Raw genomic sequence first — 21,596 nt, forward strand, 5'->3', positions numbered from 1 at the left:
AAAAATATTTTTTCCCTCCTTCTCAAATACAACTATGTTCGTTTTTATTAGCTTATATTTTTACATCAATGAATATTCTTGCATCTAGTTTAATGACAACTCTTTTTTTTCTTAAAATTTTTTTGATTCTGTGGTTTCTATTTTCTTGGATATTCTAAGACCACATTTTAAAGTTAATTTAGAAGAAATAATATGGAATCAATATTAGCAATTATAAATATAATATTACAAATACCTTTACCAACAAAATCCAAAGGGATTACAACAATTAATAAATTTTAACAAAAAAAGCCTTTTAGAAAGGTGTTATTTTAACGCTTTTATTTCTACATACCTATAACTCCATAATTATATCTATAAATATAATACATACAACATTTATAAGAATTTTATAATAAGTATGTAGATATATTTAACTTTAAATCTTCAACTGATGTAGAATCTATTATTCATAAATTAAAAAAGATTCAAGCATTTATTATTTTTATAAAATAATATTTATTGATAGGCGTAGTACATCTTCAAATACTTAAATTACTTCTTCAACTACGTGATAAAAAATTTTAAATATTAATAAAGGATGTATTATTAAGTTTAATTAAACAGTAATATTATACAAGACATTATTGATAAGCATAACATTCTCTATACGAATGATTCCATAGACACATTATGCTTGGACATATCTGAAAAAAATTATTGACGAAATACTAGAGCTGATTAAATAGTTAATAGTAAAAAGTAAAGTTGATGAGATTATAAAAAAAATATGATATATTAAACTTCAAGCTGAAATACCAAATTTATTAACTGATGATAAACATCGAAATTTATTGTTAAGCCCTAAAAGAGAATGTTTGGTGTTGTCTAATGACATTGATAATAACTATATATATAGCTTAAAACAACAGACAATATTGTTAGTTCACTAAACGCCAAAGTTACTAATTAATGATGTAGATATCTTGCTACTTTGGAATAACGTAAGGGCAAAGCAAGCATTAAACTTGCATCACTAAATCTTTTTCTGAATTGTTGTGCAGGATAACCAGTAACAGACAAGAAAGGATAAAATTATCTCTTTTTTCTTTCATCCCGCGATACTATTGGTTTTGGGATGACACATCAAACATATTCATTGTTCATTGGTTTAAAATAAGGAGAAAGAACTATTTAAGAATGGTTACATTAATAAATATGGTTTTTACTAAAAACCATTCTTTTACACAGGTCAGTCTGTACAATGTTTTTGTCCAAAAAAGTCGTCGTTCCAACCCAGGTTCCATCAGTAATTAATAACTGTTTATTAAAAATAGGTAGGATGATGCTAAAACATTTTAGTTGGCTTGCTTAATGCTATTAAACATTAAACTAATTATAAATTAAAAAGTTTAATTATTTATTATTTTATCTTTAAAATTATTTAAATGAAGTATCAATGATATTATTTAAACAGATTAACAGTGATATAAATTAAAAGTTAAAAAATTAGTGTATAGGAAACTTATACAGAATCGGTTTTTAGTACAAAAACATTTATATTTCATTACAGCCATCTAAATAGTTTTTAGAAACTGTTATAAAATAAAATGATTATAAACATATGATAAATATTTTTTATATATTCAATAAGTATATGATTCGTTTTTGATTTAAAAAAACATTGTATTCCTTACATCAACACGAATTATTGCATATTTGTATATTCAAACAATCAAGAGCTCTTTTTTAATCAACAATCATATTTATAAAAGAATGAAGGTTTTACATATTCGGTCTTTCATAATAATTTATGAATACTATTATTTTGCAAAAATATTCTTTAAATCTTTTATAAAAAATTCGTGTATTCAAAAACATTTATGTGTTTGGATGTTGCATTCCTTTTTCGAAGTACTGTTTGATAATAGAATAAATACTGAAATGATTTATTAAAATTTCGTTAGACTGTTTTTTATGATAATCCTCACTAGGAGATTTTTTATTTATAAGGAATTTTTAATTAACCTCAAAATATTTTACATTTGATGTTTTTGGCTTTATGTGTTTAGATTTTATAACTTTGTAATATACTAAATTTATTGTTTAAAGTGCTGTAATCTGTTCTTTTTTAATCTTAGTATAAAATAAACATTATATGTCTTATGACAGCATTTCTGTGAACTAACAATTAAAAATAGCAATATCAAAAAATATTATAAACAAAAAAGAATTTAAAAATTTTTGATGAATAAATTATAATCTTATAATATTTGACATTTTTACTACTCGTTTTAGTGTGTGTAAAAAGCACCTGTTAAAATTACTATGGTAATAAAAATATATAAGTTTTCCTAGTAAAATTTATTTACTTGCGCTAAAGAACTACTTTTTTAAAAAATTTAATTGTAAATATCTTTTTGTTCAAAAATATCTCTCAATTTTATAAGTTTTCGTTGAAAAGAATTAAATCTCTCATTGATATAAATTAGCAAGCATTCAATTTTATAAACATCAAAATTAGCCTGACAAATGAATTTATTGCCAACCATATGTAAATCGTTAAAATTTGATTTAAAAATCAAAAGTTTTGTAGGAATGTCGGCATACTTGCTAATTTTTTCATATGCTAGATCCAACGATGATAAAAAAATCTGTATTGATTTTCGCTCTATCTTTATATGAATTGAATTAATAGTATTTAAAAAATGTGAAAGACTAGTTAAAGTAAGAATTGTTTTAAGCTTTAAGTTAGTAGGTAAGTTAGATATTTTAAGTCTTTTTATAACTTGTGGTATTCGATTCTTAATCATAAGTTTAGAAAATTTTTTAAAACTTCTTTCGGATTGTTTGTATTTTTCAAAAAGTTCACGCTCATTATCTTTAAATTGATTAGAAAGAAATAAGGCTTTACTTTTTGCGCTTTTAGATTTAAAAGCAATTTCATTACCGTTTATTTGCATATTAGATACTTTATTGATTTTTAGTTTTTTCCTTTTATCTTTTACGTTTTTTTCATTTTTGCAAACATAAATGGAATATTTACTATTTTCTAAGTTTTTAATCAGTGAATCATAAATATTAGATGGTATGTTGATTTGATCATAATTTGGTTTATTAATAAAATTAGTCTTTTTATGGTAAGACTGATGATCTGATAAAACAGTAATATTATCAATTTTCTGGAAAGAAGTGTTGTTTTCTGAATCGATATATTGTTCTTGTAATAAATCATTATGAGCTCTGCGTAATAATACATTAGTGTTATTTTTGCAAAATTCATTTTTATATGAATGTTCCGCTGTATCATTTCTCAGTTGTTTAATTGTACGAAATTGTTTATCACATTTATTAGTAATATATTGATTATCCATGATACTTTGTGGCATATAATTGCTTTCAGAAGTCATTGAAAACATTTTAGTACTTAAATTGTAATCAACATTATTATATCCATTGTTAAAACATTCGTCTATAAAATTTGTAAGATCATCTAATAAATTTGAATTAGATTGGTTTTCGTAAAAATTTTTATCTTTTGTTTTAGTTAAATCTTGGCTCTTTTGTTCTATCTCTTCATTTTCACATAATTCTTTTTTTTCAAATGCTTTTAAGAAATCTAATGTATTTTCTAGATCTAATAATGAATTAACATCTAATATTTGCGTTGAACAAAAAATTGTCTGCAGCCAAGATAGCATTTTACGGTTTAAAATTTTGTATAATTTATTATATTCAAAAATTACAGTATCAAAAGTATTTTATGTTATTTATACGACACATTGTATTTATAATCACATGTCCAATTACGACAAAAAATATAAATAAAAAGACTTATTAAGAATTTTACATTGATAAATAGAAAAATTCTGCAGTAAAAAATTTTATAGTAAAAAAAGTAATAACAAAAATGTAACATTGGAGAAAAATCTACCATAAATATTTTATTTGTAATTATTAAAAGTCTATTAGAAAAGTATTTTTAAAAAGCAATTTATGCTTTTTTACGTAAAAATATGTATTAAATTTTAAAAATTGAGATACTGTTCTAAACTGTCGCAAAATAAACAAATCTTAAAGTTTAATTTAATTTTGATGATCAAAACATTTAAATGTGTGAATATTAATCATTCAATACATACAATTTTCATAAAATAAGTTTGATTAACTAAAAAGTAAGATATAAAGAGATATTTTGATCAAAATAAATTTATACAAAAAATAATTTTTTATTAAAGCATATCGGGTTTATATCATCAGAATTCATTATTTGTTTTGGTGCAATATGCAATCATCGCCTAACAAATCAATATGAAAAAATTCTTTAATTTATCTATTTTATCATCATTTGATTTTTACAGATTTAATGATGAGGCTGCTTTAAATAATCAAACTTTTAAAAATCATTTTGTGTTTTAATGTGTAAGTATACATATGAATTTTTCTCTCTTTTTATGTCCCTTTTTATATTGTTGATAGGAATTGATTGCATAAAATAATTTTTAACTTGACAAAATCTATAAATTTCTTGTTAAATATTTTTTTTGCTTAACATAATAGATTGTACGTTGTATTTTACAAATTAGTAATTTTCATAAAATTATGCTTATGATTTTTAAAGATAAGAAATTAAAATTTATTTCAACTTAATAATTTTTTGTGTACATATCTAGTTTCATGTATTAAGTTAATTAATAGACTTAATATATTAAAATTGCAGTTTTAAACATAAAAATTTTTAAAGTAGTAAAAGTACTTAACAATTATTTAATCAAATAATTGTACAATTTTAAGGGGTAAGTTCTTAGACTAATTTATATTACAAAGTAATCATTAACGTTTAGATGTTTGCTCACTTTATGTTTATAAGATATTCTTAAAAGTTCTTCAATCTTGTTAGCTAATATCATCATAGTTGCTCTATTTCGACTGGTGTTTTTTCAATATCTTAAAAATAGTAGACACAACCATTTAATTTTAAACATATATGTATCAAATTATCATGCTCAATATAGTAATTGTGCCCTGTAATAAGTCAAGTCTAATTAGCAATCTTATTTTTGACGTTTCTGCATTTTATTAGACATTTAAATAGCTAAACACGTGGTGTATGTTAGCTATTACAATTCTTTAATAATAACATTAACAAGGTTATATTCTTAAATATGTTTAATGCTGACTTTTATTCACACTATTATAATACCATGCAAAGTCTTATAATCAAGTAAGTTCTTTCATAATTATATATTTTTGTGGATCAAATTATTAAAAAAGTAAAAGTTAATAAATAAGTCAAGTTGATTTTTTGGTGCTTACAAAAGCTATTAAAGAAAGTGATGCCTATAAAAATAACATTTTCTTTGCAAAAACTTCGAAAACTGTTATGTATTATAATATGACCATCTTTTTTTAACTTTTTCTTACCGCAGTGCCAACGGGAATAGACCTTGTTTTTTTGAACACTTTTATAAAATGATAATCATTATATTAATTACTACATTAATTACTATATTGATTTCTACCATAGTTTATATTCTGCTCTATACACGTTGCTTCTTTTATTATTCGTTTCTTGAATTTTTCTTTAAAATTTTTATCTTTATTTTTTTTTTAAAATACGATTGTAAGTTTTTAAAAATAGTAAAAATAATTCAAACATTTTTGTCGTACCAAAGGTTATGAAAGTTTGATTTGCTTAAATATTTTGCTTATCAAAGCTTATTGTAATATGTAAAAATTGTAAAGAGGAAAAAATTTCATGTTTAACTTATAGTTGTCGTAAACATACAGCTAAGATATTTGTACTACAAAATGTAAATGATTCAATTTTCCAATTCAGATAATGTTAGAAAAGAATGAGATTGATAATTCGACGTTAATCAAAAATAATAAATTAATATTAAAAAAAGTTAAATGTAACATATTTTTCATACATTGATTAAAAAACATAATTAGTTTAATCAAAAACCATATCATGATAATACGGTAAGGCAGTTTAAAGTTAAAATTTTTATTTATAAAGACTATATCACTAGGGATTACAAAAATTAAGCCATAAAATTTGATATACTAAAATGCTAAAAAAAATATTTAATAGTTTTCAATCATCTTTAGTCTTCTTTTTAATGCGGGATGAGATGTTAAAAACAAATTATAAAGCAAAGAGCAATCATACACCGATCTATTCTCCATGCACATCTTTATAATTCCCTGTTTAAGATATTCACGTGGATACATACCTACACTAAATTTATCGGCCTTAATTTCGTCAAAAAAAGTAAATAAAAATTGAATTGATTCATATGCTTGTCCAAAAAAAATAAACCCACAACCAAGAATTTTTAAAGCAAATTCTGTAATTTCTAGTGCAGTCAATGTCTTTAAATAGGATATTGTAGTAGGCTTTAAGAAATATTTTGTAAAGGAAAATGATGGAATAAAAAATATTAAAAAATTGATAACAGTTTTTTTTAAACATGTATACGTAACAATATGTCCCACTTCATGGTACAATAAGCTTAAAAATTCTTGTTGACTCATTAAATTGTATACTTTGTTACAAACGTAGATTGTAGCAATTTTTAGATTACTAACTACGTAAATATTGCATTCTGTACTTTCGATGTCGCGTACATTAAAAACAAATCCTCGCCCTTCAATAAAGTCGATAATTTCTTTAGGGAGATTATCTTTGGTACAAATATCTATAATTTTAGCTCCAATAGATCTCTTCCATGCTCTATAAAACCATTCATTTCTAAGAAATACGAATATAACAAAATACCGATTCCTTAATATAAATCTATGTAATATAAAGTATTCTAAAAAGGCAAGTAGTACGTTTACAATTTTTTTGTTATCATAATCAAAACAAAGATATAGTAATATTATGGCTATTAAAATATTTTGCTCCTCTAGTACAGTCTTAAGATAGTTGTAAAAATTGTATATTAAATTGCATATCTTTGTCCCTTGAGATCCGCTACTTGTCGTATAATTAAAATTGTTATGCTTTAAATTCAGAATGTTTCCATTTTTTTTGCAGAACAGTAGTGCTATTACAAATAAATACATTACAAACTTAAATAGTTGCGACCTAACATTATTAAGATGATTTCTTTTGGCTTCTAAAAATAATTCAGTTGAATAATAAGATGGTTTGGTAGTATACGCAACGTTAATCAATTCATAAGACAAAATCATTACAAAGAAAAGTGCATAAGAGTATAAAAGGCATTCATACATGGGTAAAAAAATTTTCCCTTTTTATACTTTAAATAAAAAATATTGTACAAATAAGAATAATTTACTATTTTTTATATATTCAAAAAAAAGATAGTTTCTTAAAACACATAATTTTTTGGAGAAAAAATTATACTATTTATAACTTTATTAAATTCATTGGTTACATTTGAGATATGTGTCATAACAACCAATAAAGACATGATACACAAATTAATAGTGATCTAAATATAGAAAACAATTAAAGATTAAAATTTAAAAATAAATAGCTGAACAAAAATGAAAGAATGAAGTGGGGTTAAAGTCTGTCTATTTGGTATTTTTGGATATTTCCAAAATTAAAAAATTAATGCACAATTAACAAATAAATAATAAGTAAATAAATTAAAAAATTAATAACTTAACAAATTAAAAAATGAGCAAACCATTTACAAATTAATAATAAAATAATTTTAACAAAATTTATAGACTGTTGCTTCCTTCGTTTCTTTTCAACATAAATTTTAATAAGTATATATATAAATATATAATAATTTATTTGTTTATTGATTAAATTCTTATTAGAAAAACTTCAGTTCATCAGATTTATTTAAGCACCTATAAATTTTTCAGATTACTTATACATTATAGTCTTTTAATTGTTAAATTTTCAGCCAATCTTTTGTACCTACCTTTTTTTATTATGCTTAATCTCATTCTCTTAGAAAACTTCCCTTTTTTAAATCTCAAAACAGCACATTATCAGCACTAACATGCCACAAGGGCCTCGCTTAGTAGGAAGATGTATTAAAAATTTCCGTAGGGATCACCTCATAGAGAGCCGACAACTGGTAGTACGCTACCAGATCAGGGGATTCTGGATCTTGTGGTCGGATAAGGTGGTATGGGTCTAATGACCGTGATGAACTCTCTCACCATTCCATGCAAAATGCTAGAGCTTCACCATCCTGCTACTCCCTTTTCTCAGGCGGGTCTTCAGATGTAAATTTTACTAAAGGTCTCTAAATACGACCTGCAAATGCTTCCACAGCTACGACAATTTTCGTACCAGCCCAAAGATGTTACACGCCTTCTCTATCTACATCTTTAAAAACATTTACAACCCTTAGTCTATGCCTGCAGAAAAGCTTACAATACAACTTTACCGACAAATATTTTATGACAATTGTTGTGTAAACGCCAATATTACTTAGCGAATTCGCATTGCTGGTGTTTGGACCCATACCCCACAAGCATCGGGACGAGGCATAACCATTGCACTTAAGTATGTATCAATTAATTTCCGTGTTATACTTCTTATTGGAATTGTTCTTTTTATTCCACTCCGGCTACCTTCTATGGTACTGGTGTGAGTGTTGGATTTTTTGTTGACAAAATGATTTGAATGGGTTACTGTTTGATGTCTTAGAAATTCTTTGGAAAGATTTGAGTAACATTTCCAGCAATCACTATAAATAGTTGTTTCTTTTTTATATATTTTTTACAAAACGTCGCTAAAGTAAGAGAGTCTTCTTTTTCTAATTTTATTAGCACGATTCTTTTAGTATTTCTGTCGACTGTGCCTACAACCCAAGCGTCCTCTACTCTATGACCCCTGTTGTATTTTCTCTTGCCAAATTTACTTTTGCCGATTTCAACAATAACATTCTCTTTGCCAATCTTATTAAACTTATTTAAATATAAGTCCAATCCTCTTAGTGATCGTAGCTTATTGCAGACTTCCAGGACTGAAGACCTGTGAATTCCTGCAATAGTAACAATAAGATCACAAGGAAGATTCTTAATCCATATATCTATTACTTTTATTAAAATAATTATAGTAAGTGGCGAGTTTTCAAAAATTGTTCCTTTATAGCAAGTGAACCTACAGTTACATACAGAAAAGGGACAGGCAGTCTTGTCCTTTTCCTTCAATTTACATGTATTTAAACCGCATTTATAACATTTTTGATCGTTATAATGGTTACTGACTTCACTTACTATTTTTTGATACTCCTCTTCCTTTTTAAGTTTTCTTTTTAGAGGTTAAAAAATTACAAATTTTGGTAATATCAAAAAATACCGGTCTGCCGATTTAGTCCATGAAGTAAATAATTTACATGACAACATCTTTAATATTGGTTGTATTTTACACATAGCAAACAAACTATGATTTACACGCAGTTTTTGATAATAATACAAAGATTAGTTATGAGTAAAAATAAAGATGCAATGATCATAGATAATTCTAAATTAATATTATTACATTTACATTATAATTTCCTAAACATGCAATAGAAATTATCTTGCTCCTTTTTTATTTGTCTTGTTTGACTTTTTAAGAAAAAAAAATATTAATAACATTTAAGAAATCAAAAATTAAAAAATATTTAATTTATAATTTAATTATCTTTTATGTACTTTTTTCGTTAACATAAAAATCAAAAACTTTATTTTTCTAAAGATTGTTATGTGCATTTTTAGCACTTATTTTAAACATTTATGTTAACATAAAATAAAGCCTTGCACAAACATTTTATAACTTTGATACGACATTAAAATCAAAAATACTTAAATATCATAAAACATTGGATATTTATGAAAAAGAATGTAAATGTACCACCAAAAATGAGTATTTTTAGATTTAAGTATTATTTATATAAAAATAAACTGATATAAGACATTTCATAGTGTTTCGAGGTTGTTTAAATAATAAAAGGTTGCAAAAAAAAACATAAAAACTAGCATAGATACAAGATTAAGAAATTTTGCATTGCGTTTTATTTTATATATATATTAAAGTTTAATAATTTGTTTTTCTTTTCTTAAAAAATTAGAAATTAAATTATCAACATGAGTATTTGATTTTAAATAAATATTTTAACTTTGCATTTAATAATTTTTAATATATTTTTAACGCAATAGTTTGATATATAATAAATATGACAGATTAGACTTTTCTAATATTATTAAACGCTTCTTCTAAAAATAGCTTATTTGCTAATGTAATATTAATTTTATATTGCTTTAAAGTGCTCATAAAAGATGAAGTTGTACAATGGTTATATTTACGCTTATACTGTTCATAAAATTTTACATATAATAATGAAAGTTGCCATATCTTCAAAAGATGTAAAACAGAAAGCACAATCTATAACGAAATTTAATTAAATAGTCACCTATTGCTATCGTAATTGGTTTCATTTAGTTTTTTCATCCCTTTTTGTGAATAATTATTATATATTTTTAGTAACCAATAAGATTACACCTTTAATTATAAGATGATTGAACAGCTACGACAATTGCCTTTAACTAAAAACTTATAACAAACATACAAGCAACTAATAACAACACCAATTATAGTTATGTATAATTTTTTAGTTTTAAATTCAACCTCCTTTAATATTTTAAAAAATTATAAATCCTGCTGTTAAAAAATTATATAAGCTAGTTGATAATATAAAAAAGAAATGTTTAAAAAAAAGGCTTTTTTAAAAAATAGGATATTATTTAACTTTACAAAAAAATTTGTTATTTTCTGTAAATTTAAATTTACAAAATAACGTTTTCTACTAAATTGTAAAAAAGTAGTCTATTTTTTAATAATAAGATTTTAATATACTTTTTAAAATTAAATATAATGTGTTATTACAATTAAAAAGTTCAATTAATTGCATAATTATATGTATCATACGTATATGTCAGTCCAGTGTAGGGTTTTATTATGGCACTATTAGTATCTTTTATCAGCATAAATATTTGATCAGTATTTTCATTACAGGCTTTCACGTTAATTATTGTGTTTTCTATTAATGTCATACATAAACCATATTGAGAAATTTTAAACCCTCCTTCAGGAGTAAAAAAAATTTTAAATTTTTGATTTTGTAAATTGGATTCTTCGTCTACAAATTTTAATTTATCATTATCAATTAGCTCTAATATCTTTCCCATGCAGTAAATTTTTAAGTATCCCGGAGAAACTTCTTTTAACTTGTAATAAAATCTTGGATCGTCATGAGAATGGATGAATTCAGGAAGCAATGTACTGTCTTTGCACAATAGTTTTACACTTGGATCATAAAACATGCTTATCCTGAACATATTTGTACAATAAATAAAGTACAAATATAAAAACATTTTAAAAAATTATATTTTCTTGTTTTGTAATTTTATGAAACAGATAGACATGATTGTTACAATACATGCAAACATTACAGATCGTTTACAATATTACAACACAATTTTTTGGAAAAGAATTATTTGTATTTTATATATTGATATTGTGTTTTAGTTTTTTTGAAACGATAAAATGCAAAAAAGAATTTTAGATTGTAGTGCAAACAAATAAAAAATATATACTTAAATCTTTGTTACTTGTAAATTAATCTAATTATTTCTTTACGACATCCTTATTAGAATTGTAAAAGCATTACACAATAGTGTGAAATTATTTTTAAAATTTGTTTTAGAGATTACAAAATTATTTGATAGGCTTATAAAAATTTATTGTTGTTTTAATAGACTATTATAAAGTTATTAAAACCAATTTTACATTAAATTTATTTGCCAATATAAACTTTCTACTTGTAAGTGTTATTTTCAGTTGTAAAAAAATATTAGGCTGTTTTTTTATTTTAATAATTTAGTAAATTGAACATAACAATTTAAATAAAAAAGTTTATTAATTTGACAGTACTCAAAAAAGCAAACAATATACTTTCAAAAAAATTTTTTAACTATTTTTAAACCGCAAAGATTTATCAAAAAGTTTTTTATTAAAGTTATATATTGCAATTTAGGAGATAATAGCTTACAAAAAAAGTTATTATTTTTAAAGATATTTGTATGCTATAAATAAACACAAAGTAAGTTGTAATATAATATCCCTTGGTGGAACCGTGTGGTTATTTAGAAAAAAAAACTAATAGATTCATTATTATAATTTTTTATTGAAAAAATTTTTTCGTAAAAATAAGCTTCTTAAATTCTTAAAAGAAGATGATTTGTTATTGATATCCAATGATACCCAATAAAATTTCAATCTTTCAATTTATTGTATGTCACTTAGTCATTTGTTATGGATTTGACCCGATGCGCCATTGGTTTTAGAAATGCTTTACATAAATATATATTTTTTAATTCAAATGGTTGTAAGACTAGATTTTTATAATCTAACTGGCATTCTATACAGGAATGCGGCCTGCTCGGAAATAATATTTCAACAAACTAATACAAAAATGCGCGTCTTTCCCTAGATGGGTTTATTTGTTATATGATATAATATTTGTATTTAAATATTTATTTTAAAATGCTATGTTATTAGCAGTATTTTTCTTTATTTACGTTCAGGTTTTATAAGTAACCAATAATCAATGAAAAAAATTAATATTTGTCCTTATCTTAAAACGACTAAAATTTAGTGTGTTATTAACATTACACTATTTAATTCTCAAGTTTTCAACGCTAAATATTTTTAAAAACCAATTATTTAATTAAATTAGTATAAATTATCTAAAAAAATTGTGTTATTTTAAAGAAGTTACTACAAATATCAGAAAAATTGACTTATAAATTAAACCTTTTAAGCAATAACGTAAATTAAGTAATTTTGTAGCAGACAAAAAATACTAGTACTTTAAAAGCAATAAATTTTTATAAACAACTCACCTAGTTGCAAAAAATGCTTAAACTTTTTTTATTAATAACAAACAAAATATTTTTTTATAAAATTTTAAAGTTAATTCCGCAACATATGTTTAAAAAACAGAACAAATATTGTTTTTGATTAATTATACAGATCATATGTTAAATATAACGATAGTTCTAACAAAAATAAGAAATTAAACTATTCAAAAGTCTGTACATGTAAATGTATTTTATAAGATTCAATTTTTAAGCCTTTTAAATAAAAAATTAGCATGCCACTTATAAGAGACAAATATAAAAATTTATATCTTACAGAGAAAAATGCTTAAATGTTCAAAGATACAGATAATTTCTAATTGCAACAAAGAACAAATATTTAGATAATTAAAAATTGTGTCTCTATTCCCCAAGATTTATTAAAGTTTTTTAAATAGTAATCAAATAACAAAAAAGAAATTTTACTCAATTTTTTACCCAAAAAATTATATAAAATTCTAAATAAATATTTAATGTATTTATTTCTATGTTAAAACTGATGAACATAGTTTACAAAAATTTCTAGATATAAACAGCAAAATAACAACAGATGATTTTTTTTTAAAAATATAACGAGCTAAAGTGATATGCTGCCTTGACTATATGATCAATACATTTGATTAAATTTTAATCAAAAAATCAACTTTTCTTATAATTTAATAAGTTAAGTAAAGCAAAATATGCGAAAAAAGTAAAAATTTGTTATGCAACGCATTTTTTACCATTAAACTTTTAAATATCCATGTGGATCATTTACATATTAATTATCTGTAAAAAGCTACAAAACAAATTGCAACTTCAAATTCTTTTTTGTGACATTTAAAAGCCAGCAATATTCAGTTGACATATTTATCTTTATATATGTCTTCAATTTAATTTGTAAAAATTAATTGATGTTTATTTTGCTTTAGTTTTTTTAGAATTTAACATACATTGGAGCAATTAAAATTTCTAATCTTTACAATTAGCAATCAAGTTAAATTCTCAACAAATAATAAATCTTATTAGTGATTATATTTCTACGAGTCGAAATATTATAATAGAATGTGCTTTTAGTAATTAATATAAAAAAAAATATCTTCTATCAATAAAATATGTTATTTTTTTACTTAAACAACTTTAATAATTTCTAAAACTTTATTAGCTTAACTAGGTGACATAAATTATTTTAAAATTAATTAATTAGCTAAACTGCTATCCATAGTACAAAAAGTGGGTTAGGGTTTTTTTAAAAAATTTTACCCCTAAAAATGAATTTTTAAAATGGGAAAATGATTAATGAGGGAGAATTAAATAATTTTTATTTTAATTTAATAAGTATAAGATCTCAACAATGTTGCTAAAATTGCTCTAATAAGACCAGAATAAGAGTTTTTTATACAAATTAATTGCAATGCTAGTTTAATTTGTACTTGGTTCAATTGTAAGGATACATTTTCTATGTGAAAAAACACTGTTTTTTTTAATATCAGAATCAGTCATATATTTATTCTTGAAGTTATGAATATGTGGTCAACTGGAGTATTAGTTGATTTAATTATTCTCGATGGACCAAAAGATCAAGTTTGGGATATTTTTTAAATCATGCGTAGTTTTGACATTTATAATCTTTATCTTAAATCAATCGGACTTTTGGGTGGTGAAAGTTGTATTGTAGAAATAGATGAAACTAAAATAGGAAAGAACAAAAACAATAGAGGTCAGTAATTACAGGATTTTGGGCAGTTGGAATGATAGAAAGAACCTCTGAAAGAAGGATAGTTATTATTGGAGTGAAAAGAAGAAATGCAGATACGTTAATTCCATTAATTCTTTCTCATGTACATCATAATTCAGCCATTTTAACAAATGCTGGCGAAAATGTACAAATATAAGACGCTTTTTTAGAAGCTGCCGTGTAGTAAACCATTCCTTGCACTTTCGGGATCCTCACAAAGGCGTGCACACCAACACTATTGAAGGGAAGTAGAGATATGTAAAGGTATCGATTTCTTTAAAAGTACGAACCTATTATTTATGTGATCTATGTCTATTTAGATACATGTGCACGAGAAATGAAAGAGGAGAAACTACAAAAAAGTTGATTAAATTTTTTTTTTAAAATTTTTAACACTTTTAAAAAATTTACAAATTTTCTGTCCTGCTTTTACGTTTGTTTTTACAGTTGATTTTCAAAAAACAAGGGTAAAATTTTTTAAAAAACTCCAACGCACTTTTTGTACCATGAATAGAAGTTCAACCAAAAACTTTAAATTGTTATTTAAATACTTTATTTGGGTGGTTGGTTAATTAAATTTTAAAAAAAGTATAAAGTAGACTTCCATAGTACACATTGTCATTTAATTTATCCTACCAATTTTTATTACACTTTTAAATGTTAGTCAAAATAAACAGAAGTTGTTCTAAAACTTTATTAAAACAAAAATAAAATATTTAGGTTTAATTCATTTTGTTTAAAGTAAAAATCCATTTCTTAAAGATTACAAAACTTTATAAAAATAATTTCATTTTATATTAAATTATTTACACAAAATCACATTATTAGTAAGTTATTGTTTTTGCACTTAATTTTGTCGTAAACAAGTTAAAGTGTTATTATAATTTATCATACCCAGAACGATATGTTTTTTCTTTTTTTATTATTCTGATATACTTTTCATTAGAAACTATTAATTTATTGATGTTTGTTTATTTACCTATTAAAAAGTTTGTGGTTTTTTTACTGTTGTTTCTGATTTTTCTTTTTAACATTTGTAAAAATTTTAACTTATACTTTTGTAAAATTTTAATATATACTTTTTGCAAAATTTTAATTTATACTTTTTGTAAAATTTTAATTTAACTTTATGTAAAAGCAAAGATTTTGTTGTTGTTGTTGGATATAAAGCAATTGAAATAAATTTATTTTTTTTTAAATTTATTTTACTTTTTTGATTAAAAAAATAATAACAAATTTTCATTAGGAAAAGAAATACTTTTTTTTATTTTATATAAGTTACATATAATAATGACGTTAAAAAATAATTTTTTTTCTTTATTTAAATGCTTGTGTAAAAATTTATCCCATAATGTTTTATCATATTTTAGCAATTTTTGGATCAAGTATTACAAGAAGAGATATACATACAGAAGAACAAAATTCTATATTTTACGATTATAAAAATAGAAAAGTGCATGAGTTCACATCAAATAATTTATCGAACTATCACTTTGGGCTCTGTCATAGCAAAGAATTGCCGAATGATAATTACGTGAGAACACAAAACCCATCTAAATATTACTTTGATCAAAACAATCTTTCTAACAAGACCGAATCTTATAAATTTATTGATCAGAATTTTGACAATAATTATGTGCTGGATCTTTCGTTACCCAAATTTTCATGTAGTAGTCAAAGCAAAAATTACATGTTTGCGACATCTCGTAGCAATATATGTGATAATCAAGTTTTTAATAAAAATAAGAAGAGGGATTTTTGCAATAATTACTACTCAATGTATTTTACAACTGGGATCATATCTAGAGAAAATAATAATATAGGCTTACATTGGAAAAAAGAAATTTTAAAAAAGCATAAACTCAAAAGAACAAATGATAATCAGTTTATAAAAGAAAAACAGCCGATTTCTTTTGTAAATCAGTCAGCAAATCTTCAGCCTAATATTTCTGCTGAGGTATACACAGATATCACTTATGAATCTAAAACTTTAGGATTACTTTTTTATAAGCTCCAAAAGAGATTAGACGCTTCAAAAGATCAATTAAAAAATTGTAAAAATTATTTTAATGACAAAATGTATCAAATGTCTGCTGAACTAGCAAGAAAAAATGTATCTTCGTGTTTCGTCATAAAAAATAAATATAAAACTTTTAGAAATAGATTTAAATTTCCTAGAATAATCAGATTGTGCAAAGAAACAATCCCTAAAGTAACAAAACTTACAAAAAACCTTAAAGAAATTTCAATTTCTGAATATGACAAACGAAACACAATTTGTAATTCCTTGAATTTTATAAAAGACTATTTAAATTTTTTTATCAAGCTAAAAAAGTTTTATAATCGTCAATTAAGGACGTTTGATGTTGTTCTTGATAAAATTTTTTTAACAAACGAAATATTTAAGAATTTAATAATCAATGTCCCTATGCTTAAGATGCTTAATGATATTAAAAATTTACTAAATTTAGGCTTAGGATCTAGTTTAGATAGTAGAACAGAAATATCTATTTTGCAAAAAGAAATTTTAAAAAATGTTCTTATATCATTTTCGTATAAAGATGAAAAGTATAAAAATTTGCAAGAAATTGTAAAGATGATCATAAACTAATAAACTTTATTAATTTTTTATATTGTTAAAATCGGACTAACCTTATGTAAATTATTTGTTCATCATCACGATTTGTTTATTTATATAAACAAACCACAAGAAATAGTTAGTAGTTTTAATTTTAAATAATATTCTTAAATCATTTTAACAATCTTTATATTTTTTTTACTTGTTTGGAGTAATTTACAATACTACTAAAAGAAAACTACATATTAAGAGATAAGCAATTGCAGATATAGAGTAGACAAAATTAAATTAATCGTATTCATATAAACATTTTTCTTTGAAGTACGGCAGAATGACCATAGCAACATTGTCAAGTTTATCTTGCAATATTCCATTTATTCCTAAAATTATTTTTTACTATGATTAACTTTTTTATTCCTTTATAAAAATAGTTAGATATCTTTTTAATTGTAGTACATAAATATAATGTTTTTATGTGGAAAAGCCTTTCATATTATTATTTGGGTTAAAATGACCCAGATGCAATAAAAAGGGGATTCTAAAAATTTTTTTTAGCCTTTAAAAATGAAATTCAAAATGTTTAAAAAGAAAAAACTTAAAAATTTAATTCTAAATAAATCTAAGATAATAAATGGAAGTGTGTGTATAGATGAAGGCAAAACATTCAAGAGAAATAATTATGAATTTTTTCGTTATAAAAATAAATTCTGTCCCGCTTATAATAAACATGTTATTATCTAGAAGAAAATTATCTTTGAAGATTTAAAAAATTCTAAACTTTGGTTTCTAAGAATATTGGAACTATGGCTTATCAAAATTCCTTCATTTTCTATTGCTTATATCGTAAGATTTAGTAAAAAATGCATATATGGAACTATCAAAAGAAGTTTCTTGATATTAATTGAAAATTTTTATAAAAATAATAATTATGTTGGCGGTGAAGATGAAGTTAGTGAAATTGACGAATTTAAATTCAGCAAAAGAAAAAATAACAAGAGTCATCCTGTAGATGGCGTTTGGATTTTTTAAATGGTTGAAAGACAGAACAAAAAAGGTTTTATTATTTCAAGTTGATGACATAACCAAGTCTACATTGCAATTTAAAATTAAAAATTATGTTAAGCCTGGTTCAACTATTTTAAGTGATTGTTGGAAAGGGTATAATAGCTTAAATGAACAAGGTTTTTATCATCAAACTGTAAATCATAGCAGATTTTTTAAGATTATGAAACTGGAGTACATACAAATACTATTGAGGGTACTTGGTCTGCATTAAAAAGCATTGTGCCATATAGATGTAAAACAAGAAGTCTAATCAATCCTTATTTAGTAAGATACGTGCTAATCAAAAATTATGATGACCAGCTATAAATTAGCTGCCTTAAAATAATATTAAATCAAATTCAAGATAAATTTTTACTTTTTATTCTCCACATTTTTAGTTTTACTTTTATAAGGGTTAAAAAAAATTCAAATCCCTTTTTTAGTGTGTCTGGATATACTGTTCCAATTTAGTTTTGTTATAAAAATCTAATATAATCTTTGAATTATTTTAGTTTTATAAATTTGAAGTCAACCAATGATTTTTTTATTGATTCAATTTTTCTGTATAAAAAGAATTATGTTTAAGATTTTGTAGTTATTTTTTTCGTCTTTTTGTACAAGGCAAAAGATGATTTTTTGGTTTTTTATTTAGACTACTTTGACATAGACATTCAGAGTAATTTGTTATCAGCATATTTATAAGCCAATTATTTTATTGCATAAAAAACAAAGTAAATTACATCTTTGGATTGTTATCAATATTTATTTTAATTAATCAGTTTTTAATTATTAAAAATACTTTCAACATAAAAAAGAGGGTTTGTTGACAGAAGTTATTTTTTTATTTTTTTGAATTATCTGCTATTTTTAATAAATTATTTAATATGTTAGTTATCTAATAGTATATCTTAAAAATAAAGTTTATATTTCTAAAGCTTATTTATATTTAAATTTTTTTAAAAATTAAAAGTACTTTATTTTAAAGCAATAATTTAGTTTAACAGACATTTAATTATCAGAAAAGAATTTTTAGAAAAAAGATCCATCATTATTTTTTTAAAAATATTATAATTTATTTTATGAAACGAATTGTGCAAATTATAAAATGATATTTATAACTTTAATACTTAAAATATTTTTGTTTATTTATAATTATTTTACGTAAAAGTTTTTTATTATCTTAACATAGCCTTAATTGCACTTTTTTATTTTTACTTTTAATTTATAGTATAAAAATAACTTTTTATTGTCCCCATATATGAAAAGGTGTTTGTTTAACGTATTTAAACATAAAATTTATTTCATGTTAATATGTATAGGATACTGTTTTACAGTTTTTGTGAAATCTTTTATGCTTTTAGCACCTTACTATTACAGTGATTTTGCATTGGCAGTAAATACGACGACAGCAGAAGCATCTTTTTCTAGTACAAATTTAAGTCAAAACAACGATATTACCAATGATGATGTGTTGCCTCTAGTTGAAGCAGAAGAAGCAACCGAAAAGCAAGCGGTGGAACAAAATTTTTTACAAAAATATAGTAAATGGAGTATAATTGTTATTTTATTTATTTTTCTGGTTGGTGCGATGGTGCCTGCAACGGTTATTTTTTTCGTTTGGATGAGAATAATAATTCTCCAGCAGCAGATGTAGCATTTTATTCAAAATTGGATGCACAAAACCAACATTTTCTAGAAACAAGCTATGAAGGAAAATGTAAAAAAAGATTGGAGTATGTAAACATAAATAAGATGAGTAATATGCATACTTTGAATCTGAGCTTGCTGCGGATATATGAATGAAACAGAATTAAAAAAGTTTAAAAATGGTTTTTATTACAGTGTATATAATACTGCTTTATTATTAGAAATGTATGAGAATAGACCAAAGTTTAAAGAAACTTCTACTTTCAGGTACAAAACGTGTAATAATTTAGAAATTCCAATTTTTTTTTATTTTACAAAAGCGTTTTTTGCATCTGATAAAAATTTATCGGAATTATTTTGTAAGTTTTTTAATTACTGAAAAACGATTTAGAGACAAAGAACAAATCAATATTTTCGATAATTTAACAGGAAATGATATATCCAAAGTTTACAAAGCTATTCCCCATAATAATTGCTTTGCAACTTCAAATCTCTCTAAAGATAATTTAATCGATTTTTTCTTGAATAATGTTGTTCTATCAAAAAATAAGTATTCCATGATAAAAACAGAAGAAGTAGAAAATTTTAAAATACATGGATCATCTGTTAAACTTTGGAAAGTTCATATTAATGATAATTAAGAAAAACCAAGAAAATAATAATTATAAACTTTCACTAAACCAATGGAAACATGCAGTTATAAAATTTAATGACTTGATAAAAGTAAGAAGTGAAGGTGTAAATTTTGAAGGTACCAATGAAGATAAATATACAAATCTTAAAAATTTAGAAACATATGCCAATTTTTTACGAAGTGTTGAACTTGACTGTATAAGTTACATCATTAAAATTTAGGTGCAACTTTTAAGCAATTTGAAAGTTTTAAGGATTCTGAAGATTATATTGATATTCTTTTGGATATAATCTTTTATGGTTTTTATCATGACATTTATGGTAAATAAATTTTTGAAATCTTTGGATTTATTAAAAAATGTCTCCCAATCCACAAAAAATCGTATCTAAGTTTTTATTAAAGCTGCAAAACAGTAATATATATCGTTGTATTTTAACCATATAAACTAATCATAAAAAAATTATTTAAAATTTAATTGTTCACTAACGTTAAAAGAAAAAATATTAAATTTAGAGAGTATAAAAATGCAAATTACTTCCAAACATACCATATTTTAATGCTTTAAATGTCAAGTTTTTTTTTCTCTTTTCATTTTTAAAGTGTTCAGGTGGAAGTGAACGCTAATCTTACGCACTTTTGCTTTCCGTTTAAATTTTTTAAAACCAAAAAATAAAAGTCAAAGCGAAGAAGCACCAGAATTTTAATAAAAATTTTTGTGAGTTTTTTATTGAAGTAAAATAATTTTTTTATACAAAATTAAATAATCAAAAGCTTTATTTAATTAATAATAATTCTTAAACGTTTTTTAAATGTAGAAGATGAAATTTTTTTTTCAGTCGACAAAAGGTTTAAAAAGCATTAAATATATTTTTGACATTGATAATTTAAATGAATTTTTTTTAATGCTTGTCGATGTTGCTTCTATTGTATTTGTGTGCACACCTGTTTCACTATTTATAAAATTGACAGAATAATTAACAGATATATAAATATAATGGTAGTTGCTGCCTTACCTAGGCTGTAATGTGCGGTTGTTAATAAATGAAATGTATAGAGATTTGTTGTACAAGCTAGTCATTAAAACGGATATA

General features: G+C 23.4%; 7 protein-coding genes across 7 annotated transcripts; 3 read left to right on the forward strand and 4 right to left on the reverse strand.

Moving 5' to 3' along the window:
* Window positions 1-2,381: 2,381 nt before the first annotated feature.
* AAJ76_520005612 (hypothetical protein) lies at window positions 2,382-3,680 on the reverse strand (the record flags this gene model as incomplete). The annotated part of the gene is made up of 1 exon (XM_024475936.1): window positions 2,382-3,680. One exon carries the CDS (start codon window positions 3,678-3,680, stop codon window positions 2,382-2,384), a length of 1,299 nt encoding a protein of 432 aa, XP_024330406.1.
* A 2,389-nt stretch (window positions 3,681-6,069) lies between these two features.
* AAJ76_520009156 (m48 family protein) lies at window positions 6,070-7,224 on the reverse strand (the record flags this gene model as incomplete). Its single annotated transcript, XM_024475937.1, has 1 exon — window positions 6,070-7,224. The coding sequence occupies one exon, from the start codon at window positions 7,222-7,224 to the stop codon at window positions 6,070-6,072; it is 1,155 nt and encodes a 384-aa protein (XP_024330407.1).
* A 1,058-nt stretch (window positions 7,225-8,282) lies between these two features.
* On the reverse strand, window positions 8,283-8,444 carry AAJ76_5200010376 (hypothetical protein; the record flags this gene model as incomplete). Its single annotated transcript, XM_024475930.1, has 1 exon — window positions 8,283-8,444. One exon carries the CDS (start codon window positions 8,442-8,444, stop codon window positions 8,283-8,285), a length of 162 nt encoding a protein of 53 aa, XP_024330408.1.
* A 2,419-nt stretch (window positions 8,445-10,863) lies between these two features.
* AAJ76_5200013221 (hypothetical protein) lies at window positions 10,864-11,289 on the reverse strand (the record flags this gene model as incomplete). The annotated part of the gene is made up of 1 exon (XM_024475931.1): window positions 10,864-11,289. One exon carries the CDS (start codon window positions 11,287-11,289, stop codon window positions 10,864-10,866), a length of 426 nt encoding a protein of 141 aa, XP_024330409.1.
* Window positions 11,290-14,615: 3,326 nt separating this feature from the next.
* Window positions 14,616-14,759, forward strand: AAJ76_5200016548 (hypothetical protein; the record flags this gene model as incomplete). Its single annotated transcript, XM_024475932.1, has 1 exon — window positions 14,616-14,759. The coding sequence occupies one exon, from the start codon at window positions 14,616-14,618 to the stop codon at window positions 14,757-14,759; it is 144 nt and encodes a 47-aa protein (XP_024330410.1).
* A 1,194-nt stretch (window positions 14,760-15,953) lies between these two features.
* AAJ76_5200017886 (hypothetical protein) lies at window positions 15,954-17,213 on the forward strand (the record flags this gene model as incomplete). Its single annotated transcript, XM_024475933.1, has 1 exon — window positions 15,954-17,213. The coding sequence occupies one exon, from the start codon at window positions 15,954-15,956 to the stop codon at window positions 17,211-17,213; it is 1,260 nt and encodes a 419-aa protein (XP_024330411.1).
* Window positions 17,214-19,482: 2,269 nt separating this feature from the next.
* AAJ76_5200021415 (hypothetical protein) lies at window positions 19,483-19,878 on the forward strand (the record flags this gene model as incomplete). The annotated part of the gene is made up of 1 exon (XM_024475934.1): window positions 19,483-19,878. One exon carries the CDS (start codon window positions 19,483-19,485, stop codon window positions 19,876-19,878), a length of 396 nt encoding a protein of 131 aa, XP_024330412.1.
* Between the last annotated feature and the right edge of the window lie 1,718 nt (window positions 19,879-21,596).

Source organism: Vairimorpha ceranae, assembly GCF_000988165.1.
Source record: "Vairimorpha ceranae strain PA08 1199 chromosome Unknown NODE_52, whole genome shotgun sequence".
In the NCBI taxonomy this organism is placed as follows: Eukaryota; Fungi; Microsporidia; family Nosematidae; genus Vairimorpha; species Vairimorpha ceranae.